General features: G+C 35.2%; 2 protein-coding genes across 2 annotated transcripts in view; one reads left to right on the forward strand and one right to left on the reverse strand.

The window, feature by feature from the left end:
* Tmlhe (trimethyllysine hydroxylase, epsilon) overlaps nucleotides 1-17,253 on the reverse strand; it is a 194,880-nt gene extending 177,627 nt beyond the window's left edge. The window contains exons 1-3 of the mRNA XM_075956782.1: nucleotides 17,100-17,253; nucleotides 11,642-11,816; nucleotides 9,846-9,950 (exon numbers count right to left, since the gene is read on the reverse strand). The gene's annotated coding sequence lies outside the window, so the exon portion shown is untranslated. The remainder of the gene's footprint in view (nucleotides 1-9,845; nucleotides 9,951-11,641; nucleotides 11,817-17,099) is intronic.
* On the forward strand, nucleotides 17,056-26,123 carry Spry3 (sprouty RTK signaling antagonist 3). Its single transcript, XM_075956785.1, has 4 exons — nucleotides 17,056-17,179; nucleotides 17,463-17,587; nucleotides 21,237-21,359; nucleotides 22,110-26,123. Exon 4 carries the CDS (start codon nucleotides 22,217-22,219, stop codon nucleotides 23,081-23,083), a length of 867 nt encoding a protein of 288 aa, XP_075812900.1. The 5' UTR covers nucleotides 17,056-17,179; nucleotides 17,463-17,587; nucleotides 21,237-21,359; nucleotides 22,110-22,216; the 3' UTR covers nucleotides 23,084-26,123.
* The last annotated feature ends 200 nt before the right edge of the window (nucleotides 26,124-26,323 follow it).

The following is a 26,323-nucleotide window of genomic DNA, read 5'->3' on the forward strand; positions in this document are numbered from 1 at the left end:
TAAAATAGTAAAAAATGTGCATATATGTATTAACATGAAACAAAATTTTCTAAAATGCAATCTATGTACTCTACTAGTATACTCATCATTCTTGAATATTCTGTATAAATATCATAGTTATGTCATAATAGATCATTAGTACTTTTGAAGCTGATCTGTGGAGTACACGTAGAATAACACTGTTTTAGAGAGGGAGAAGAATGGGATTTTTTTTTCCATTCTGATACTTTTAACAAATGTCTTGTGGCATGTTATAAGGGAATTATTCATGTTACTGATAAGTTATAGATGTTTGTGTGTCTTAGTTTAAAATTGGTAGCTATACTTAATGAAATGATAAACACTTGATATAAGGATGATATAAAAAAGCAGTAAACATTTGTAAATAATATTTAATTAGTTGTAAGATCATGGGTACTATGATAGCGAAAATATTTACTCATAAGTAGATAGTGTCAAATACTTTTAATAGTTATTTAAGGATCAAAGCTTGCATTGCCTCAGTTTTTTCTATTTGAAAACTAAAATAATGCCAGAAAATATTAAGAAGAATCAGTGAGCTAGAGAAGTATAATTAAGCTGGAACTCAAGCAAAGAGTTTTATAAAGAATAACATAATCTATTATGTGAATGATAGTAATAGATCAATTAAGAAGAAGACAACATTTAGTAAATTGCAATAGTAACAGAAGTAGTTTATAAAATAAGACCATTAATTAGAGTAAGAAACAAGTAATAGACAGTGTCGGTTTAAGTAAAGAGAAGATGGTATAAAATAGTCAAAGATCAGGTTGTGAAAACAATATAGCATCATCAATCACAATTGAGATTAAAGGCCATGAATTGGAAGATATTAAAATTAAATGAAGTACAAACCAGTTAATACAGAAATTGAATAGATTGAGCATAGGATTTATTGAAGATCATCTTTATTTCTCGTGTGAATATGCTGGACCAAAAGGGTAAAAGTGCTGGTGGTATATATCTGAGAATTTATTGTAATTATGGACTGTGAACTCCAAAGTCAAGTAAGGAAAACAAGTAAAACTATGGAGACAGTGGATGACAGACTGCAAAAGGTTGTTGAAGGTAGTGTATTACAGGATCCACTAGGATACAGAACATGTGAGAAATGGAACATTATAAGGACTGAAGAAAAAAGGGGATTAGAAGAGATTATTTGAGAAAGATTTTGAAATTGAGGTTATGTACAGAATACAGTTATTTATAAAAGGAAAGCTACCCATCCAATGTTGAAGTTTAGTTTCTGGAAATAATGGGCAGGAATAATGTTACTTTCCTTATAAGAAAAACTATTGCTCCTGCATCAGAGGCCAAGAAATTTACTTTACTGCAACAGCTCCTGCTGCCAGCACTGTGCCACCACTCTATTAAGAACTTGCCCTTGCAATTTCTGCCATTCCCCAGAGCCAAGTTCCTTTTCCATCTCCTATTACAACTAAAATGGAAGTCATATAGTACTGCTTTATGTGTGTTGAAAATTTTGCATTTAAGTGTCATGTTAGGGCATCTGATTGGTACAACTTAAATCCTACCCTGTAGTTTCAACGCATACCAGAAGTCAGAGTTTTGATTTTAACATTAAAAAGATACAAATTATTATTTAAGATTTCCCTAAACATATATGGCTGTTATTACTACTCATGCAAGAATATTCCAAACATCTAAATTTTAAAATAATTGCCAAAAATTTACACTTTACTAGAAGAGTGACTAACAATCTACACAACTAAAACCAAAATTACTTAGTTGAGGAATGAACATAGAGATTCTCCCAGGTAAAGCATGAAAGGGAAGAAACAGAGAGAGAAAGATTGTTTTAGATCCCATTGATTTCCTTAATAAAAGTTGGAAAGGAAAAAAAAATAAAGGGAAGTGGGTAAAGGTTATCCTCTGACATGACATATGTGTCATGGCATATAAACATGAGCAAAAAAATTTTAAAAAGCTAAAGAAGGAAAGAGGAACTGGGAAAAGAAAAGATAAGGAGTTGAAGAAGTAATAGAATAACATACCATAGTTTCTTTAAATTGATGAACGATTTAAATCCTTAAAGGCTCACTAAGTCTCAAGCGGGAATAACTGTGAGAATGCTAATTTATCTCTAAGCCAATAAACTCAAACAGGTTACAGACATATCGAAAATATAAACGTACAAAATATGTGAATACTAAACAATAATATGCCACAAAGCCCTGATGCCATAATCCCATGAAGGTAAGTTTTATATAACATGTATTGAAATATTATACTGTATCCTGTGAATATGTACAACTTTTGTATCTATGTATTTTTATTTTATTAAAATGACTTATATACAGTGTGCATTGTTTTAAATTAAGTTTAAAAGCCAATTACGGACTGGTAAAACTTATGCTTATGTCAGTGGTTTAATTATACTAGTATTTATACAATAATGATTATATTTAAATGTGTATATTAAGATTTTACAGACTGATAGTAAAAAGGAATTCAATATAAAGATGAACAAAGAACATGAAAATACAGTTTTTAAAATACTGGTCATAGAAAGATCAAATATTTTTAAATGTTTGTTTCTGATTTTTAAAACACAATGGTATCAATTTTTGACTTTTCATTGGAACAAAGTCCAGAAATTTGATAATACACTTAGTTGTCAAAGTATTTTAAAAATGAGCATTCTACTAAACTCCTTATTGGTACCATAAATTGGTGGAAGCTGGAGAGCAATTTGACAACATTCACCAGAATAAAAATATGTATTCTTTGCCCATCATTTTTAGTCTGGAAGTTTAGCTTATAGATACTTTAGTATAAAGCTCAATATGTATATATATATGACATTTAATGATGGAGGGAGGTCATTGGTTAAGTAATAAAGAAACTGCTTGGCCTCATATGTTAAAACATAGGTGGGAGGAGTAAACGGAACAGAATGCTGGGAGGAAGAGGAAGTGAGGTAGACGCCTCAGACAGATGCCATAGCTCAGCTCTAGGGGCACACGCGATGAAGCTCCGACCTAGGATGGACGTAGGCTAGAATCTTCCCGGTAAGCGCACCTTGGGGTGCTACACACATTATTAGAAATGGGCTAGTCCAGGTGCAAAGCTGAGAAGAGGCTAGATATAATGGGCCAAGCAGTGTTTAAAAGAATATAATTTGTGTGTTGTTATTTCGGGGCATAAGCTAGCCAGGCGACCAGGAGCTGGGGAGGCAGGAACATAGCCCGCAGCTCTTACAACAATTTATTGTATTTCTATTTATAATATCAAATCTGAAAATTTGCTAAATGATTTTCAGAGACTGACTGGCATTTTGATAAAAGAGTTATTTATGCCAGGAGTCTTTTTACATGAAGACTAGTGAGTTCCCCCCAATACATCATTTTAAAACATATAGTAAAAAATACTCATTTAGTGTACTCAATTCAATAGTTTGGGTTATATTCACACAGTTGTGCACTCATAACTACCTAATATCAACAGTTTCATCAACCAAGTAAGAAACATATATTCATTATCAATCACTCCAAACTCTTCCTTTAGCCTCCCAAACCTATATTCTACTTTCTGTCTTTATATATCTGCCTACTATGGACATTTCATATAAACAGGATGATACAGTCCATGACCTTTTGTGTGTGGCTTTTTTAACTTCAAGGATAATTTATGTATCAATTTTAATAATTTTATGATTGAAAAATATTCCATCCTATTTTCTTAGTGTTAGAGTTAGGGTTAGTTGGTTATTTTCATCTTTTAGCTAATTCTAAATAAACAAGATATTAAATATTAATGCTAAAAATAATTTTTTTTAATTTTTTGGTTTTTATGAGAAAGGGCTTCTCTGTGTAACAGTCCTAACTGTCTTGGAATTAGCTCTTGTAGACCAGGCTGGGCTCAAACTCATAGAGATCTGCCTGCCTCTGCCTCCCAAAAGCTGGGATTGAAGGTGTGGGCCAACACTGCCCAGCCTATGCATATATTTTATATAGATATATATTTTCAATATTTTTCAAATGTATATATGCTACTAGAATTCTTAAATCATATTATAACTTTATATTTAACATTTTGGATAACTTTCAAACTGCTTCCAAAGTGACTGCATCATTTTACAATCTCATCAGTAATATAAAATTTTTCTAATTTCTCCACTTCACCCACTAACACTGTTGCTATCAATTGTTTTGATATTAGCCATTCTAATGGTTGTAAAGTTGTATGTAATTATTTTTTTTGTTTGCATCTTACTAATTACTATTGATATTGAGTGTTTTGCATACACACATTGGTTGTTAATATGTCTTACTTAAGAAGGTTCTATTCAATTCCTTTGTCTATTTTTCTTTTTTATTGATTTTTATTGAGCTCTGTATTTTTCTCTGCTCCCCTCCCTGTCTCTCCCCTCCCCCTTTTCACCATCCCCCAAGGTCCCCATGCTCCCAATTTACTCAGGATCTTGTCTTTTTCTACTTCCCATGTAGATTAAATCTATGTAAGTCTCTCTTAGTGTCTGCATTGTTGTCTAAGTTCTCTGAGGTTGTGGTTTGTAGGCTGGCTTTCTTTGCTTTATGTGTAAAAACCGCCTATGAGTGAGTACATGTGATAAATGTCTTTCTGTGTCTGGGTTACCTTACTCAAAATAATGTTTTCTAGCTCCATCCATTTTCCTGCAAAATTCAAGCTGTTGTTATTTTTTTCTGCTGTGTAATATTCCATTGTGTAAATGTACCACATTTTTTTTTATCCATTCTTCAATCGAGGGGCAATTAGGTCGTTTCCAGGTTCTGGCTATGACAAACAAAGCTGCTATGAACATAATTGAACACATGTCCTTGTGGAACGATTGAGCATCCTTTGGATATATACCCAAAAGTGGTATTACTGGGTCTTGAGGAAGGTTGTTTCCTTATTTTCTGAGAAATCGCCACACTGACATCCAAAGGGGCTGTACCAGCTTGCATTTCCACCAGCAATGCAGAAGTGTTCCCTTTACCCCACAACCTCTCCCCATAAATTGTCATCCGTGTTTATGATCTTGGCCAATCTTACAGGTGTAAGATGGAATCTCAGAGTTGTTTTGATTTGTATGTCTCTGATGACTAAGGATGTTGAACATTTTCTTAAGTGTCTTTCAGCCAATTTAGATTCCTCTGTTGAGAGTTCTCTGTTTAGGTCTGTACTCCATTTTTTAATTGGATTACATGTTCTTTTGATGACTAATTTCTTGAGTTCTTTGTATATTTTGGAGATCAGACCTCTGTCCATTTTTCATCTTACTTCCCTTTTATTCTTGAGTTGAAAGAGTTCTTTATCATAGATATGAGTTAAATTTACAAATATCATTGGCAAAAATTTTCTTTCATTTTTTATGTGTACTTTACTGGTGATATTTTGCCAGAAAAATTGCTTGTAAGGATTTTTAAGGATTTCAATTCGTCTATCTTTTCTTTTGTCACTTGTACTTTGTTGCTGTATGTAAGGAGGTTTGCACAATCCAAAGTCACAAATATTTACTCATGTGCCTTCTTAGCTTATGTATTTAAGGGTTACACAATCCAAGGTCACAAATATTTGCTTCTTTTGCTTCTTAGCTATGATCTAGTTCTAGTTAATTTTTTTCTATATGGTTTGAAGTTAGGGTCAAACTTCATTCTTTGCCATTAGACTATTCCGTTTTCTAGCACTGGTTGTTGGAAAAACTATTCTTTTTTCACTAAATGGTGCTTATACCATTGTAGACAATTAACTGATTATAAATTCAATGTTTTATTTCTAGATTCTTATGTTTATTCCTCCCCTCTCAGACTATTGGGTAGCAATAGTAGAAAAAACAAACTATTTTATTTCATGTTGATTCATTGTATGGTTATAACTATTTCATACTTCTCACCTATAATGTATACAGAATTTGAAATATCTGTAAAAAATGTTATTTGACCTAATTTGTGTTTTCTATATCTTCGTTGGCTTCAAGTGATTCATCTTAAAATAAGAATGGCCTTAACACTTTCCTTAATAGATTCATAACTATATCTATGTAATAGTTCCTTGAACATTATAAATAATCAACAAATGCAAAGATGTCATTAATGTTATGTGTGAACCAAATGTCACACAAGAAGACAAACATAAATGTCTTTAGCCTGAGAAGATTTTATAAATAATTGCACAAAACTTATTTTTAATCTTGAGCACGTGTCCTTTCTTTACTTGTTAGAAGAGTATTCCTGAGGGAGTCTTTTTATTAAATTTATTTTTTAAACATTCTTTTTTCATTTACATACCAATCTCAGTTTCCACTCCCTCCTTCCTTCCACTCCCTCTATCTTCCCCAGGCCTCTATTCACTCCTCAGAAAGTATAAGGCTTCCCAAGGGAAGTCAACAAAGTCTGACACATCACTTTGAGGTAGGACCAAGGCCATCCCCCGCTAAATCTAGGCTGATCAAGGTATCCCTCCAAAAATAATGGACCCCTAATGCCAGTTCAAGCACTAGGAATAAATCTAAGGGATTCTTTTTAAGTTAAGAGCATCAAGAGGAAAATGGGATCAGAGGATAGGGAAAAAAGAAATGAGAGAAGAAAGATAGAAAATAAAACCAATCAGAAAGTAAAGAAACAAGCATGGCAAGGGAGAAGAAACCTGATGTGGTTGTGGGGAAGAAGTTTAACATGAATAATGTTCATGACTAGTAGGAGGGGGTGGGGGAGACCTTGAAACACAAAGCTAAAACTTAATTGAATTTGTCAACATGATTTGAAATGAAAGTAATGGTTAAATTTAGTTCTGGGTAGGATGTGAGTTCTAAAAACAAACTTCTTCCAGAGCCAAAAGCAATCTTCAATGCTGTTGTCACTTACACTAGGCTAACCTGCTTGTAAACAAGAGTACAATATGGATGTATCAGATATCTGATATTTGTAGGAATTTGCCCCACTGTTTTCTTATTCCCAAATTATAAAACTTCCAATTAATGTAGATAAAAAGAAGTGAGATAATTTGAACAACGTGGGATAAATATTGGTACATATGTGGAGGAGCAAAGTGTTCTGCTAAGTTGAAACCAGAATCTCAATACCATGCAGTCAGATGTTTAATGTAGTATTAACTACTTTCTTGATACACTTCTGAGACGTGAAAGTAGACAAAAAGACTCAGTAGCAATATAATACATTATATAAAAGGAAATAGTTGAAGCATCTTGAAGTATCATAGAGATAATTCCTATGAAGATGTCATCTCTATGGGACATAAGGAGTTTATATAGGACACACCCCCAGGTCCAAGACAGGATATATAAGTAAAAGGGAGACAATTCATTATTTGGGCCATCAAAGCAAACATGAAGAAATTAGAAATCAGGAGGTATTTCATCCTTTCCATTAAGAGCAAATTTAATCTGTTTCCCTTTGAAACGACATGAGAATTATGCTTTATTTAGATATACATATGCACACACACACACACACACTGTTGGGAAAATATAGGAGAAAACACCAATGTAAGTATTTAAGGACTAAAATAGAGCCAAAATTCCAATCAATTCTATATTCTTACTTAATTTATTTTTTGGTTTGGAGATTTTAATTACACCATTTCTCCCTTCCCTTTCTTCCCTCTAAACTCTTTAATATACCTTCCTTGCCCTTTTGCAAGTTCATGACCTCTTTTTCATCATTTATTTTATACATATGAGTATATTATTAACCTTTTCAGTCTGTATAATGTTGCTTTAAACTCTCTTTTAAAAAATGCATCTATTAGTCATTGTTAACACGTGAAGTGAAATCTATACAGTTTTACTCAGAGAAGTTTACAAAATCCCAGAATGCATATAGAATACATGGATGTGCATATTGGCTAAACTCAGCACCTTGAAAGAGCTTTGATATGGTTGCGGAAAATTTAAATAATTATTCCTAAAACAATCTATTGAAATTTTACCTAAAACTTTTACAAAACCATCCATACTCTCTCTTATAATTTTGCTTGTTTTTTAAGCACAGTTTTCTGTAACTTAACTTAGAAATGTACAACCACCTTGATAGAGACAAGAAGCCAAAGTAACATGAATATTACTTTTATGCAGTTATCAGTTAAATAGCACAACTCTGAAATTATTTTTACAACAAAATATTTACACAATAACTTGATTCATGTCTACTCTTACTACTCTAGCATCTAGACTCCTTCAATAGCTTCCTAATTTTTTCCAACTTCCAATCCAAGCCTGTATCTTGAATATATACTCCACAGAGCATCTAAAGAGAGCATTACAAAATTATATTTTTATGATTATATATATTATAGTTCAAATTTTATTAGTGCTCTGTGCGAAAACATTTAACATTTTCTCAGACCATTTTGAGTAAAATACAAAATCTTTAACATCACTTTCAGAACTCCAAATTATGAGCCTTTGCTGCATCTCATATACTACCAGTCTTTCTCCAGTATTCCACTATAAGAATAGAAAGTTAATCTTTTCACACTTCTGGCCTCAGGAATGTGCATTACTGAGGTCTATCTGTGGTTTATAATATACCACTGGGTTACACCCCCAAGTCCTTGCTATCTCAGGGTTTTTATTTTACTTGAGTCAAATTTTATCCAAATGAGAGAAGCCTTCCGTTACTATCATATACAAAATAACAATTCCCCTCAGCTCCTATATTGTTTGACAGAAAAAGAAAGGGCTTGGAGAGATGGCTCAACCATTAAAGATTAGGCTGACAACCAAAATGTCAAGAGAAAGAAAAACAATGAGTGGAGATATCTGATATAAAGTTAGATATGTAGATCTAGAGTTCACTTAGGAAGTCTGAGCCAGGTCTGGAAGTTTCCACTGTTCCAGGCAAGATGGGTAGTGTTTGTAGTTGTCTAGAAGTGTTAGAAAGCAAGAATCTCATGAAACTTTGATAAACCGTAAGTTGCTAAGTCTCTGTAGTTCTTTTTATTTTTTTTACTTGTCACTCACTTATCTTTGTCTATACTGCCCTTACCATAATTATGGCCATAATTGTATCTCATTCTGGTTTATTGACATATTATATTACAGTTTATATTTTATATGTCCATTATTGTACGCTATGAATAATGAGGATAAGACCATTAATCCACTCATTCAATCAGTTTGTATTGGTGCTTTATAGCATAGTATATTGGGCTACATTCATCACTGCATCTCTCACATCAAGCATATTATCTGATGTTAAGTATATGGTTTATATATATTTGCTTTATTGAATTACATTGAAACACACTATATCATAGAGGCAAAATTTTTCTCTAGAAGTCACCACAATGAATATCTCACTTAAATTCTTAGAACACACTGAGCTTATTTAGAGCCAACATTATATCTTAGTCTAATACAACATTTAAAATAATCATTATCAGAAAGTGTACCTGTAAAACTAATCTAATTCTCTATTATAAACAATTTTATCTTGTGTGGAGATCAGAAGATGGCTCAAGATTTTCTGGAACTGGAGTTACTGAGTTGAGGGCTGCCATGCAAATACTGGGAATTGAACTGGGTCTTCTGGAAAAAGAACTTTTAACCACTGAGCCATTTCTCTAGCCCCCCAAAATTTATATTAAATGTTATGTTATCATTACTCTTAACAGTGAATTAGATATATTTCTTTCTGCTTCTCTCCAAAACACTTGATATACTTTAATATATTTATCTATTTTATATCTTTTTTCTAGATTATGATATCTATGGAATAATATGTTCATCTGTTGTTTCTATGTTAATTAATAACATATAATTATGCAATATTATTGTATTTTTGTTACTATACAATTTAGATGGACAAAAAGTCACATACCTGTAATAACAACTTGGGAAGCTGGGAGAGAAGTATTGCCATGAGTTCAAAGCAGACTGTGCTACACAGCAAAGGCCAGATCAGACAGAGCTACAAAGCATGATCCTGTCACAAAAATTAAAAATAAATGCATATAATTAATTAATTTACTATTATAGTTTGGTTTCCTTCTAACCCCCAAACCTAATATAAATTTGATTCTCAATATGTTTGCTGATTGTTTACTTAATCACGTATCTCATATTTTACTAAAGAAAATAACCGAATATTTAATTATCTTAAGGTATGATAAAGAGAAAAATTGAACTATGCTTGCTAGTTAGATATATTTACTTCTTTTCCACAATTAATATTTATAGAAGACTTCTTTTGTATGAGTAATATATTCTGCATGTGCTGTGGTCACTGTATTAATGTGTATACCTGCTCCACATGCCAGTGACTATCTTGAGAGTTTGCTGCAATTTTAAGTTGACTCTTCACAGTGTCTGAAGTAGTCTCTCAGAAAATAAGAATCATAGTAATATCTACCATGTATTGAGTACTTAGTTTACTTACTATTCACATTATTTCAAATTACTCAGGTTTTTAACAAATAAATTAATGTCTGTTTCACAAGTGGACATCGTAAGAGTCAAAAGTCTTAGGTAACTAAGCCAAACATCACACAGCTACTAATTAATGGAACTGGCTGTAAACCTAGATCTGACTCTAAAGCCTTCTCTAGATTGGCTTAGTTGCAGAGATGTTTTCTGTGACCCTTGGAATTCACTAGGATCAAGCTACGGGAAACTCCTTAGTTGTCATAGTCTTATCCAGGCTTCAGGTGTTTAAGTTCTTTCTTCAGCAGTGTAATTCCAGGTAAAATTGTAACAAGAGCAAAGCTTGTGGCTATCTTTTGCTTTAAAATGTAACAAAGGTAAGACTTGTGACTATCTTTCGCTCTAAAGTACACAACATACTTTGCTTCAGAATGTCAACCCTTGCAAATTCCACTGGAATTTGGCTCCAACAAACACTTTAAACCTCCTATTCATCTCTTTTTCCACTAATTCCTTCCTTTTATTTCACAATTCACTAGCTTTCCTGTGTTGATAAAATCTTATAACCATGTCATGATTTGTTCCTCTCAACCTATTGATGCTTAGGATTTTTCAATTATTCACCTATAGTCCCATGTGTAAATTAAGTCATATTTTAAATCATTTTTTCAAATATTTGTCTTTATTTATATTTTCTCTGCAATTCTATAACATCGTGCTGCTCTGAATACTTTCCAACATATGATAACTTGTTATTTGGTTTCCCCACTAGTTCTTTATCTTTTTGCTCTCTAACTTTCTACATGATACACAATCCTCTCTATTACCTTCCTGTACTTCCAAAGTTTCATCCATTTTCAAAAATTCAATGATCTCTTCTATGTTAGTAGCCCCTAAATTTCTATTCTGGTTTTTCACTCAAATTTTAGTTGCACATCAATAAGTTTATTCTAAATGTTCTCACTTGAAAACGTCTCATGATCACCTCAAGTTCTATACTTCCTCACAAATAACTCAAAAAAAAAAATATCTTACCATCCTTTCTGTTTGTTGTACAGCATAAAGAATGTTGGCCCAAGCATCAGGAGTCCTGGGTTCTTTTCACTTCACTTATTTCAATAATACAGTGTAATTATAATAATCACAATAAAAAGTACCGTAGGAACACATAGTTGGATATTCAGTGAGATAATTTTAGTTGTAAAGATAAGACATACATAAACTATTACAGTACAAATTGGAAGTGATAAATACCTGGCTGGGAAATATAGGTCTCAGTAGAATGCTTCTCTAGAAGGTATGGAACCCTTGATTCACAGCATATACATGGTGTGATGACATATGCCTGTAATTCCAGCACTGAAGTAGTGGAGACAGCAGGATTGGGAGTTTAAAATCATCCTTGTTTATAGAGGTATTCAAGACCAGCCTAGACACATAAAAATAAAACAAATCTTTGTAAAAATTGATAAATTCTACAAAACCACAACTCTCCTGTTTTTAAAGTTTGGAAGTACAAATAAGATGTTGAAAACGTTATACAGGACATCATACTTGAAATAATTTTTAAGGCAGAATAATATTACATAAATGACTGTAAAAAAGAAACTAGGATAAGCAGATAGGTTGGAATTTTGAATACAATTTTACAATTAAGGCTTGATAATTTAGTTTCTAAAGCTTTTTTCTAGCACCAATATTGTTTTAAACTCATGCTCACCTTCCTACGTCTCCATATGACAATGTATCGTTATTATTAATTTTTTTTGGTTTTTTTGTATAGTTATTATTAAACCAGCCTAACTCCCCATTTTCACTGTCAATTCCCTAAACCAGCCTTTTTTGTTTTCTTTTTTTAAAATTTCTCCAAGATGCTTTAAATTTCTAAATTAGCTGACTTAATTCAAATATTCCTAACCAATTTATCATGTCCTGTATGTCTTTCTTTTTAAATTTTAATTTCACATCTATCTATTTTGTGTGTGTGTGTGTGTGTGTGTGTGTGTGTGTGTGTCATGGGGAGGTAAAGTACAATTTGCAAGACCTCGTTCTCTCCTATCATGTGGGTTATGAGGTTTGAACTCAGGTCCTCAGGCTTGACAGCAAGCACTTTTATTTGCTGAACAATCTCACTACCTCTCCCTCCAATATATCTTTCTTAATATGGTTTAATTTTATACTTTATTACTTTGTTCAAAAAATTATTTCTGATTCCTAAAACATTGTCTAAATTATTCTACCTGTCATTCAAGTTATTCTCCAACATTACACATTTTGTTCCTATTTTCAATATATATCTCTTACATAAGACAGTTTGAATGTATCATTTTTCTCAGAACTCCATGTGCTAGTCAGTTTCTGACAACTGAACTTTCCAAATGTGCCCTTCATGTAAATTAGGTAGGTATGTTTATTCAGTTTTTTCTTGACCAGATACTAATATCTCTTTAAGTCTTTCACTGTTTTTGCCACCTATCTTTTTTAATTTGTATAATATTTAAACATATTCTTTCACCTGTAAGATATCTTTGAGTTAGCTGTCATAAGAGAAGTGAACTGAACAATCAGTTACTATAAAGTGTTTAAAGATGTGATTAATTTATTGTAAAATCACAATCGAGAGATTTTTAGAGTAGTAAGGGAAATATTTTGAGGGCAGAGTAGTTTTATGGTCTTCTTCAAGGTTATTCATTTATTTTTTGGAAAAAAATACGTGGCTGATTTGTGCTGAAATAGTATCTACAAACTCACTTGGAATGAAATTGTCATTAAGGTATTTTATAAACAAAAAGAAATTCCTAGATTAAGAAACAAGAAAGCTGTACTTGCTTCTAGTTCCCACATTGTCGCAAACTACTTGAATTATCTTCAGCAATTTAATGAATCTGTCTTTTACCAAAAAGTAAACCATTAACATATTTCCTGAAATGTACTGTTACAAAAATCTAATGGTTTCATAAAGCAAAATGCCAGATAATACATGTTGAATTTTGTAATGGCTCATCAGGAATTTTCTGTATAGAGCCGTACTTGTCTGATGGTCTATCAAAAATCATTGAACTACAAAAGTAATTTGAGAACATAGTAGCTTAAAATGCGAAGGTCAAGAAGTTATCCAGGTTTATTTCCAAGAATCATTTAACTATTCATACAATAGTCATTAATTGTGTGGGTAGTATATCAGTCCCTAGAGATAAAGCAATAAAGACAAATACAATAAATGTATATACCACCAATGATAACTGTCTAACATGGAAAACAGATAATCATAAATAAAGGCTGGCAAATTCTGTGATTGATTGTATTAAAGTATAAGGAAGCCAACTGGAACCTTAAGAAGAGTACTGACATGATTAGGCAAAGTTTTCCTACAATGTGGGACTTTGACACCTAGGTATAAAAATAAACATTAGTGAAGTATTTCAAGAAGACTGAGCAGAATATTCAAAGACAAAGAAGTATATAATAATATAAAATATTCAGAGTTAATGTCTTATTTGTTTTACCTACTATAACAAAATATCTTAGAGTAGATGTATTCTAAAGACTGGGATGTTTAATATAAAGTTATTGGTAGTGTCTGATGAGGTCCAACTTTCTGATTCATAGGAACCTTCTCACTAAATCTTTATATCATGAAAAGGACACCCTAGCTCACCAGGGATTCTTGTATAAGATCACTAATTCCATGAGGGCTCCAATTTCATGACCTAATTAACTCTCAATAGACTCTCCTCTTAATAACACAACATTGGTGATTAGTTTTCAACATAAGAATTTTGGGGAGACACATATATTCTAACCATAATAAATGCCAAATAGTTTGGAAGAATGTTGCATATGTGTGTGTAGGGGGATTTGCACATGACTGGGCACTATGGCATAATGATTAAGTATGCAAGCCCTGTAGTAAATTAAATTCAGATCTGAAACTTATAAGTCATGTAAATTACCTAATTTCTTTAAATTTTTGTTTCTCTTTTGTAGGTAAACTCCATAGGATTGTTGTAAGAATTAAATGAGTTGAAGCACATAAAATACTTAAGATAGTATCTTGCAGATTTTAAAAATGTCTCCCTACTTAATTAAATGTCAATTCTGAAAGGACAGGACATCTAGTTGTTGGAATACCAGAAATTTACTAATGGTTGGCCCATAGAAAACACTGTGGAATGAATGATCAGTAACATAATTGTTTTGGCATAGGTATCCTAAAATGTAAGGTTGAATAATCTTGGTTGATTTTTTTTCCTTAATATAGACTCAAAGAATAAAGGGGGAAATAATTAGGCAACCCACCTGTTCAAATTTAAATGTGTACCTTAAAACAATAAAAGGTGGGGCTGGAGAGATAGCTCAGAGGTTAAGAGCACTTGTTCTTACAGAGGACCCTGGTTCAGTTTCCCAGTACCTACATGGTAGCTTATAATATGTCCTTTTTTTGTTTTCATTGCATGCACATGTTGCCCTTACATGTAGGTGGCACACTCATACACATAAAATGAAAAGTTTTTAAAACTTTTAAAAACTAAAAGGACATTTAATTAAAACCATCTCTTGCTATGCTTATGGACTGAATTAAGGTGAAAACATTTTTTTAATTTATACTTACTATTCATTGAGTGTTTTTTATATGTCAATCTAATAGAATTTCTAAATGTAAAACCTTATTCAAATTACAGAGCAACAATATAATTCTATGATGTAGAATTTTGTTTCTATTTTAAAAATGAAGAAATAGGTTCATAGGGATTAACTGAATTTTCCAAAGTCAAATACATACCTCCCAAATTGAGAAGTCAAAATTGTTAATGTTGATCTGTTGGCCTGGATCTAGCTAGTAGTAAGTTTTTGGCACATAGTTGATGTACAATAAATAGTTGTTAAAGGAATAGATTACTAATCTATTATCTGCAGACGAACCTATGATTTAGTTTTTATGCTTTTCATAATTTCAATAAACTCAAGAGAAGAACAGTATTGAGCCATAAAAGAGAAGAATTTACATAGAAAAATCTCTTGGCTGATAATTATGATTAAAAACACATTTAGATTTGCTTATAAATTATATATGAATATAAGTATTATACACATACATGATATATAGCAACAGAATAATCTGAAGAACTTTTACAGAGTATGTGCAAACACACATCCATACATTTTTACAGTTTCTGTTTTCTTTTGTTCTGATATTCATGAAAGGGTGTAGATAATATAATGGCAAAGCTAGACAGGGCAATTACCAAATCAGATTTCCTTCTGTTAATGTAGAAATTGGGGCTCTAGAGAGGAAGCAAATTACAAAGGTCACACAAGGAATTAGAGTAAGATTAAGAATCTGAGTTTCCAGACTCACGAGTTTGTTTTAGTCTGAACTGTCACCATTTACCATCTTAATTTTATAGATAGAGTAACCAAAGCATCCTAAGAATGCTGATGGCCAAGTTCCTGCCACTAGTCCACCCAAGCAGGACTTTAATTTTAAATATAAGGCTTGAATTTTTTCCAATGCTTCTGTCTGGGTGTGAGAAGGACAATCCTCCCCTTCTTACTGAACTAAATAATGAGCTGAAGATAATTTACAGAAAGATTTGTCTTTCTCTCTAAGAGTAAATTAAGGCTGCTTTGTTGCTTTATTTTCAGAACCCAGAAAGTCCCAAGGAGGCTCCATAAAGGCAAGAATTCAGAACACCTAGCACAAAGGAAGGCAATTAATAAATATTTGTTGTTAAATGTATGACATGCTGAAGGAAGAAAGGGAATGTAGGTTGGGTAATGGTTTCCCAGAGGATGATGGATGGACAATCATTAGTGCGGTGGTGGTGGGGGGGTGGGAGTGGGAATGAATGAGGAAAAGAGGTGGGGGAAGCCCTTAAAGGAGAAGCTCAATCTTTATCAGATTGAAGCTACAGTCAGTTAGCAAATTCTGAGAGTCTTGTGATTGGCAGAGATATTTAAATAAGGTCCCCTTAAAATTTTTTACCACCCCTGGAACCCCACTCCTCTTTAAAATTTGTTTCAGTCATTACCCAGGGACCGGATACAGAGATTCCTATGGGGAGTTCTAATGGGTCGATTCAATTTCAGCTGGATGACGCCACTTAGCCAAGCATTAAGAGCTAAAGCTCCGGGAAAGCCACGACACAGAGACGGGGAAGAGAAAAAAATTATAGCAACGAGCAATAAATCCCTTCCCATCCTCCTCCTATAACCCATTCACAAGACCTCCAGAAACCCTCTACATTCACAGAACAACCAGCTAGCTGAGCTGAACACAGAGTGCAACCTCACCCTACACACATACTGCCGCAGATCATATACCAACACACCCAGAGCTGTATAAATAATCACACACTAGCGGTATCTATTGCTTGGTTGAGATACCCTGTGTCTACAACTGCAGTTTCTGCTGCTTCGGTTCTTCTGACAGATTGGAGGAGACTGAGGTGGATGTGGAGGCGGGGGAGGGGGGAGAGCAAAGGGAGGTGGGGGAGTAGGTAAGGGAGAAGGAAGGAGAGAAGGGGAGGGGGAGGGGAAGAGAAGGGGAAGGAAAATATTGGAGGAGGAGGGGGAAAGAAACTGGAGGAGGAGGAGAAGGGGGAGGAGTAAGAGGCGGAGGAGGAGGGGGAGGAGAAAGAGAAGGAGGAGGAGAAAGAGGAGGAGGAGGAGAAAGAAGAGGAGGAGGAGAAAGAGGAGGAGGTGAACTTACCCTGCTGAGCTTTCTTTGGGGAATACGTGCATCAAGATTCAGCTCTGCATGTAAAATCCACAGAGTGTCTGCCACTACAGGTCTGATTCTCAACCCCCTCCTTAATGCCGCCGTTCTCTCTCTCTCTCTCTCTCTCTCTCTCTCTCTCTCTCTCTCTCTCTCTCTCTCTCTCTCTCTCTCTCTCCTCTCTCTCTCTCCCCCTCTCTCTCGCCCTCTCTCTCTCTCTCCCTCTCTCTCCCTCTCCCTCTGCTCTCTTCCCTTCTCCCTCTCTTCCCTTCTCCCTCTCTTCCTTTCTCCTTCTCCTGCTGTGTCGGAAGGACCAAGACAGAACTATCTCTGTTTTTATCTTCTCTTCCACTAAAGGAGTTTTCATTCAGACTTTCCGAAGAGAGGTGGAAAAACGTGAAGACTCGGGAGAAGAGATCGTTTGAGCCAGATCGAGGGTTAGTTCTTCTGCTTTCTCGGCATGGATAAACCATTTTCTCAAGGTAAGCCACAGGGATTAGCTCCTAAAGACTTCAGAATTCCTTCTGTGCAATGCACAGATTGCCATTCATTCCAGCGTTCGGTGTGTGTGTGTGTGTGTGTGTGTGTGTGTGTGTGTGTGTGTGCGCGCGCGCGCACGCGCAAGCGTGCACACACACACACACACACACACACACACGAAAGTGCCTGGGTAAAATAAAATGAAAACCTTTAAAATGACATTTAAATGAATCAGCTCTCGTAGAAAATTATTCATACTGGAAATTTAAAAATCAAAATAGGAATTCAATATGATCCTTTTTTTTTTTTTGCTAATTTAATGCCTAGTCTGTTGACCTTTAATGCATTTTGGTGCTTACCTAAGCCCCTTACTGCGCAGCCTAACCACCCAAGGTGAGGACGTAGGAAGAGCCCGTGCTGAGGCCAGTCTGGCTGCCCAGCGGGCATCCTTGTCAGCATGGGGCTAGTCTGCTATTGGCTCACAAGTCTGGGCTGTGCATCGTTCAGATTTCATCACATCACCTTGCCTTGGGTAGAAATGGCGCAAGCTGACACGGCATAACCCCCCACTTACATTGAGTCAGAGCAATGATTTAGAAATTTCTGGAATCATGCCTGGGTACATGTGTACATATCTTTATATGGCATATGGGAATTTTGTCCAAAATAAGAACCTGTGAGCATAGTTAGTCAAAAGACATTTGATAGGACCTAGGGAACCGATTTACAGTACACTTTCTTCAACACATCTAACTATCACTCACCTATGAATGTTTCAAATCAAGTTCCATGAACAGAAAACAAATTGAACTCTTAAGCAGATAATGCATTTTGAAATGCAAATTATTGTTGATTTTCTGCACCATATTAAAACCTTGCTGTAATGTGATGTGTTATTACATGGAGCATATAAGGTGTTAAAGCAAGACAGCTACATGCAAAAATACAAATAAGACAGACTAGCAGTTCATCCACAGTTAAGTATATTGTTGTCTATTTGAATCTAACAAACATACACTAAGATCTTATTGTAAAATTCTAGACGTTTTATTTCTTTATGTTCTGTTTTTAGGTCTCTAGCTGAGAAAGATAATCTAATGATATGAGTGGTTTGTATTTAGAGATATTTGTTCAGAATTGAATAGTAAGTAACCAAGGATTGAAAAGAAAGGAGACTAATTCTTCATGAAAGAATTTGAGACTTAGATGTGCAGTCTAAACCCAAGAAAGAATTTAGACCAGGGCAAAATGGGCTTTAAAAATCTTTCTTACCTCTTCATTTTGCAGATGAAGAAACAGAGAGGTCACTTACCTATAGTAACACAGCAAAATAAAGCTAGCATTAAGACTATATCCTAAGTTTCTTGTGTCTTAGAAAATAATTTGGGGCTTATATAAAGATCCCAGTGTCTTAAATGAACAACTCATTTCTTAGAATTTTCCTCACCATTAGAAGTATATGAATTTATTCAGTGTTAAAATTTTTCTCTGTATCACTCATCACTAAAACTCCTATATCTTTAATAATGCCAAGGTCTTAAAACTGCAAGGCTCAAGGGCTTGAAATAAACTGCTATGAGTCTTAATGAAACTATTAAAGTAATGAATAGGATTGGGGTAGCAACGTGACAAGTTAAGAGTTAAATGTGGTGAGAATCTGGCAGCTCTAGCAAGATGTGTGCGGTAGGAGGGAGGCCCAGTCAGTAACAGAGAGGTCAGTAATGTAAACTATATACAACTTGGTATTTGTAAAGGGGGGTGTGCTTTGATAGAGATGCAAATGCTTTTGCACAGAGAAGGATTTTTAGAGAACAGGCTTTGGTATAGTAGAACTAAGAAAACATATAAAGCCATCACAGAAATTCCCCCTATGTTTGCTTTCAGTTATTCTGAGAACAAGTGTATAACAGCAGAGTACAGGGGAAAAACACACCCCACAGCCATTACACAGTAAGGTACAAAACAGCATTGAGCCTGTGAGTGTGGGAGAAAACAGTAGTCAGCCCTTCCTTCTTTTTTCTCTCCTCTCTTTAAAAATCAGCCTTGAATCACACGCTATCAAAAAAGATTTATTATAGACATCATTAATGTCTTAAGGTGCCAGCAAAGAGCTTTAGACAGAAAAGTTTTCAACTTTTGTCTCAACATGGCAGATTTTAGGTTTTAGAGAGAAAAATACATTTTCTTTCATTAAAAAAACATTACCATTTCATGAATAGGTTTAGCTTTCTAGTAAGAAAAGGAATTTCTGTTTAGGTTGTATATAGAAAATTTCATGGCTATAGAAAAACTATTCAGAAAGCCATGAGCACCTGGCCAGCAAGACTGATGGAGGTAGGTTTACAATGCATCATTCATTACTGCAGAGGCACTACGTGACAAAAATCACTAGATTCCTTCCCTATACAGCCAAGATTCATAAACACACTGACTGCTATTTAATAATATGTGATATGTATATTCTTTGTCATATATCAAAATATCAAATTGACCACAGGCAGTTTATTAAGTGTTGCTGCTCACAAAGAGTGGCGTTTTAATGGGTGGACTCCTAAATTATAAACATGCATACAATGGTAGTTTCTCATCTGGTCTACACACATTTTCTCATCTAGTCTGCAAGTAGTATCTTGCTTATTTGGTTTTTAGCATTCCTCCTCATTACCTTCTGCTATAATGTGTGTGTGTGTGTGTGTGTGTGTGTGTAATATTCTGATTATTTCAGTTCATCTTTTTTTTTTTTTAGCTAGATTGATTCACCCGCCCCAGAATGGCAAGAAAATTGTCATCCAGTCCTTTAATTTGATCAGTTGGACATAAACACTTTTCTTATAATTTTGTCAAATACCTTTCATAGTCCAAAGTTTCTATATTCACATATAATCTACAGTTAACTAAACAGTATATCCTTGTTTATTCAGATGCCCAAATGAATACTGTATATTTCTTTCCAATGCCAAGACTATGACTGTATAAAGATTTAATAAAGCTATGTATGGACTGAAGGTTACAAGGACTTTAAGAGCAAGGAAGTGAATCTATTTTTGTTTTTGAATTTTCCAAATAAACAAGGGCACTTTGCCTAATTTATTCTCAAGAAACTTGAAAATGTAGATGGTGCAGATGAAAAGAATGATTAAATTCTTTTAAATAAAATTACAGACTATTGTTAGGCAATATTCTTGGAGATCATGTAGCCCACCCCTATAATTATATAGGTAGTGAAACTGAGGCCTAAATAAATCAAATGATTTGACAAAAGTATCATTCATATTTGAGTTTTTGGACATACATTATGTTTATCTAATTTTTAAACAGATGTAAGTTTAGCTAATCATATTTATATGAGAATATGGTCTCAAAGACCATCAAAATGTAGTCATTATTAGCTGCTGAACTGTTTATTAACTGTATCTTTATTTTTACTGAGGAAACCTAGACAAACACTATTCTCCAGTTCTTTGTTCATTTTTATTTACTATTTATTCAGTCTATCCAAACTATACACCAGTACAAGTAATTGATTCATTCTAAGGATACTTAAAATCCACTAGATTTCAAATATGTACTGTATTCATGCTAATGATCATTATGTCCTGGTGTTCCATGTTGCCTTTTATTTATATTTTCATTTCTTTTCTAAACATTCAGTCCTCTAGGTACGGGAGTCTACTACTTGTGAAATAATTTTTCAAGGTCACCATTTATTGATTCTACACTATATCAACGCCTTCAGGAGAATGACTACACAACCATTTTTGGCACAATGAAGATGTAAGAATATGTTTTCTAATATTCAACTAAGCTTAAGTACAGTATAAGAATATTTTTTCTCTTTAAAAATCCTGTTTCTGGTGTAAAGTAAGAGATAGAGAAAGCAGTCTATGCAGAATTTGTTTGATAAATGCAATTTTATAGTTACAGTGATATTTGAAATAATTCAGGGCTTGTATTATAGTTTTATATGGTTGTCCCATTTCCCAGTGTTAAAAAATATTTAAAAAAATGTTTGATTTTGGAAGCTGAGTGTGGTGATGCATACCTACATTCCGGCTACTCTGGAAGGTAAAGCAGGAAAATGATTGGATATATACATGTCTATATAAACATATGAGCAGGTTCTTTTGGTATACCTGTGAAGTTTCCTCTACTGAATCAATATGCATTAGGAAATGACCTTTACTTTAACATTTGGCTCCATTTTTACTAGAATTCAGATGTTCAAACCTTAGATTAGTTGCTTCTGTGATCTTAGTCACTTGATGGAATACAAAAAGAATTAACGTTTTGTATTTATATGCAAATTGTTATAACATTTGCTTCAAAACTGATTTATCCTTTGAATAGAAAGACCACACTTGTCTGAAAATAAGTGAGTTCACTTACAAAATAAAGGTGTTACATGAAACCTACAATACAGCATTTGAAAGATGAAGTAGTGATTATAAGTCCTAACTGTTTTTGGTTTCCCTGAATTTGTGACATGTATGTTCTCATATATTGTTTCTATTTCTTTTCTTCTAGGATTTTTTGATGTGCTTTGAGGTCCATATAACGACAAGGGCTTTTTTAAAATCACCATAAGTGCCACCCCGACTCCAAATCACTTAGAGCTCAAAAATCTAGGCAAAATGGATGCCACAGCTATAGATGAGTTCCAACAAATTCTGCCTATTGAACAGCTGCGCTCTACTCATGCTAGCAATGATTATGTGGAACGGCCTCCAGCACCCTGTAAACAGGCTCTTTCCAGCCCTTCCCTTATTGTGCAAACCCACAAGTCTGATTGGTCCCTGGCTACCATGCCTACTGCTCTCCCACGCAGTATCAGCCAGTGCCATCAGCTGCAGCCCCTGCCTCAGCATCTGAGCCAATCTAGCATTGCCAGCTCAATGTCCCAAAGCACCACTGCCTCTGATCAAAGGCTCTTGGCCAGCGTTACGCCCTCTCCTTCAGGCCAGTCCATCATCAGAACCCAGCCTGGAGCAAGGGCCCATCCAAAGGTCGATGGTGCTCTGAAGGGAGAAGCTGAGCTCTCTGTAGGGCATCCCAGTGATCACCTCTTTATCTGCGAGGAGTGTGGGCGCTGCAAGTGTGTCCCATGCACAGCGGTTCGCCCTCTTCCCTCCTGCTGGATGTGCAACCAGCGTTGCCTTTGCTCTGCTGAGAGCCTCCTTGATTATGGCACTTGCCTCTGCTGTGTCAAGGGCCTCTTCTACCACTGCTCCACTGATGATGAAGACAACTGCGCTGATGAGCCCTGCTCCTGTGGGCCTAGCTCTTGCTTCATTCGCTGGGCAGCCATGAGTCTGATCTCCCTCTTCTTACCTTGCCTGTGCTGCTACCTGCCTACCCGTGGATGCCTCCATCTGTGCCAGCAAGGCTATGATAGCCTCCGGCGACCCGGCTGCCGCTGTAAGAGGCACACCAACACTGTGTGCAGAAAAATCTCTTCTGGTAGCGCACCTTTCCCTAAGGCCCAGGAGAAGTCTGTATGACCTTCCTACAAGATGGATCCAGAGTGTTCTCCTTCTGGCCCTCTTCAGTAAAGCATAAGCCTCATGTTTTGGGGAGGGTGTGAGATAATAAACTAGCCAAAGTTAGGGCCTTGCCTCTTTTGTTCCTGCAGTATCAGGAGAATGCAAAGTATATCCCAGTGCAGGATGCCTTGCTCTTTCACAGAATCTATCCTACTCTTGTTCAATCTTTTACACCCGGCCTGCTCAGCTTTTATGGCTGTCATGGCAAATTCAGGTGATATATGGGCATGAGGTTTGGACACTGAGGACTGACAGCCAGCAATGTGAAGGTTTAGGGGCTCCCCAAGGTATTGCCTCTCGAAGCAGACTCTGATTGTCATTCTGCTTTCCACAGTGCCTTTGAAGACTTTCTTCTAAGATGGTCATCACAGGTGCATGTGGAACAGCGTTCAACCTTCCAGGGAATCTGACCCTCCCTCCCTCCCTCCCTCCCTCCCTCCCTCCCTCCCTCCCTCCCTCCCTCCCTCCCTTTCTTACTTTCTCCCTCTTACATCTTTTCTTACGTTCAATCTCCCTGACTCTTCTTTCATTTTCCTGTTCTGTTCTCCTCCTTTTACTTTGTCACATTTGTTTTTCATTTCCTACCTATTATTCTGCTTTCTAAGATTAATCTTTGTCCATATTTTTATTTCGTTTGATATTTTTGTTTCTCTTTTACTGCCTCTCTTTCTCTGACATACTCAAAAGTGTTATTTTTCCATAGGTGTTTCCTTAGATGACAAAATTTGCTATGCTATACTATTTACTAAATTGTATTAAGGGAAATGGATTATTGTAATGAGTTGATTGCTAGCAATAGACGGTATCTCAATGTGTGTATGCACTCACAACCACATTCACCTGTTTGTGGGCATATGAGGCTCCTCTATATTTCCAAATTCAATTAGTGGGAGTGTTTTTCTCCTTTTCCTGCTAATCAACTTATAGTACTGACAGATTCTACTAGCATGCTGAGTAGGATAGTAAATCAGGATGCTCATAACTTTGTATGTCTGACCCAAGTGCCAAAGGCAGACTGCTTTATAGCTAAATGAACAAAGCAAAGGATATTACAGAGGTATGTTCTCTCGTAGAAGCTAACCACCCTGAGACTGCATGGCTCAGGCCTTAATAAAGGACATAAAAAGTCATAAAATTTTAGAGCTGGAAAGAATCTTAAATAAAAATATAGTTCAATGTTGTAATTTTACAGATGGGGAAACTAAGGTCTGAAAATAGAAAGGGAATTGTCCAAGGCCACACACTTGAGTTGATAGCAGAATTTGACAGAAACATGGGCCTTCTGACTCCTTCATTGTTCCTCCCTTTCATTACACTGGGTTATTGAACTTTTTCTTCTGACTCTGTTACCAATTCCAGAAAGTGATTCCCTTTCAATTACTTTTTGAAAATCATGAGAAATTAGTGTGGTGGTCTTTCCGCAGTGTACGGTGGGTAGTTTATTAGCTACTGGGTTTGAGGCTGCCCCCAGTGGACATCACCTTTGACTCTGTACTTTGTAGAAGCTCAAATGTGGGGAAAAACATAAAGAAGCCCTACCCAAGCTTTATCTTCGCCATTGCATCTACTCTTTGCTGCACACACTGTGCTCCTTCCTGGCTTTGTCTGCAATAGTAGCTGCCTAAGAACCTAGATTTCAGCAACAGTGAACAACTGAGATGAAAGATATGTAATGCACAAAAGTGACTCCCCTCTTAAAATGTATGCAAAGAGCCTGTGCTGCGAACCCCTGTCAATAAGGAAAAGGCTGCAATGGTGATGGCAGGGGTGCAAAAGACTGCTACTAAGAGACATGAGAATTTTATAGTTTCCCTCTGTAAATAAACTCAAAATTTATCAAGGAATTCAGATATTGGGGGCACTTGCTTGAAGTCAAAGTGCTCCAACTTAGTTTAAGACTTCCAGACTCTACATATCATCTCTTTTAAAGTGTGCATGGATGTGTGCTGCAGGGTGAAGTGAGAAGTGTATAGTCATGCACAGGAGGAAGAAAGGAAATTCCAAGTCCCTTTATTGGATATATACTGCAGAAATATATGCCACAGAGTATTTATTGGCTATGAAACTTCCTGAAGTGTATTGACATTGGGTTGCACACAGACCCATACCTTCACTTACATCTCCTCTTGTAGAATTGCTTTGCTCTATTTTTGTATATATAAATATGTTATGATGATTATTAATATTGTTAGTGATATTGCTGCAAATGGTGCCATATATAAGGTTAGGCTTCTTGAAACATTTATAAACCTTAAACCAATACCTAAATACCTGAAACCTCTTATGTTGCTTTTAAATCGTTTAAATTTAAATAGTTTGTGTTTAATCTTAAAAATCTGCCTAATTGTACTTTAGTCTACCCCTAAAAGCTATACCCAGTTGTCTGGGTCACACTAGATGGTGATGAGTAGCAACACACATTTCTCTCTGCTTCTGCCCAAAATTTGCTTAGAGTCCAGATATCTAAGGATTCTTTGATATTTGTGCATTGTTCTGGGGCTAAAGTTACTCTATGGATGCTTGCTTATTAGTTCCAAGGCCCTTCTTAATAGCAGTCCTTACTCAGGCAAATTGTGCACTGCCAGAAGAGCCCTGGGCTCTGCCATACACCCAGAGGAGTTCTTCTCAGTGTATTTCTAAATGGCCTTATACTTGGTAGAATAAAAAAGGGTTCTTGAATGCAATTTGCTGCCGAGTCAGGGCTTTCACTTATGTCCAAGTTGGCCTGATATGGACTGCATCTGGTTTACATAGAGATGGGTCCTGTTGGGGTATGCACACACACACACATGTGAGTGCACATATGTATCCCTTCTGTGGTTTCATATAGATATGTATATATATATGTAAATATATAATCACACATCTCTATATATTTTAATGTATTGCACATGTATATTTAAAATATATACAAAATAACTAAATCCTTCAGAATGGCTCTGTTTTCATTATTTCCCTGCTTTGTGATATGTACTCCATAAACATGAATGTGTAGGTGGTGTTTCCTGCTTGGTATTTCTTTGCAGTTAAATCATTCTATACCTAATTCTACTGCTTTCCACATATTGGTGACTTGATAGGTGCTCTATGGCATTAGCTGAAAGTTTTTCCTTTAACTTCAACTCATTATTCCTTTATCATAATAGCTATAATAAATATAGTGCACCATATATACTACTATGTGGTAAGCATGGTAGT

This window comes from Microtus pennsylvanicus, chromosome X, assembly GCF_037038515.1.
Source record: "Microtus pennsylvanicus isolate mMicPen1 chromosome X, mMicPen1.hap1, whole genome shotgun sequence".
In the NCBI taxonomy this organism is placed as follows: Eukaryota; Metazoa; Chordata; class Mammalia; order Rodentia; family Cricetidae; genus Microtus; species Microtus pennsylvanicus.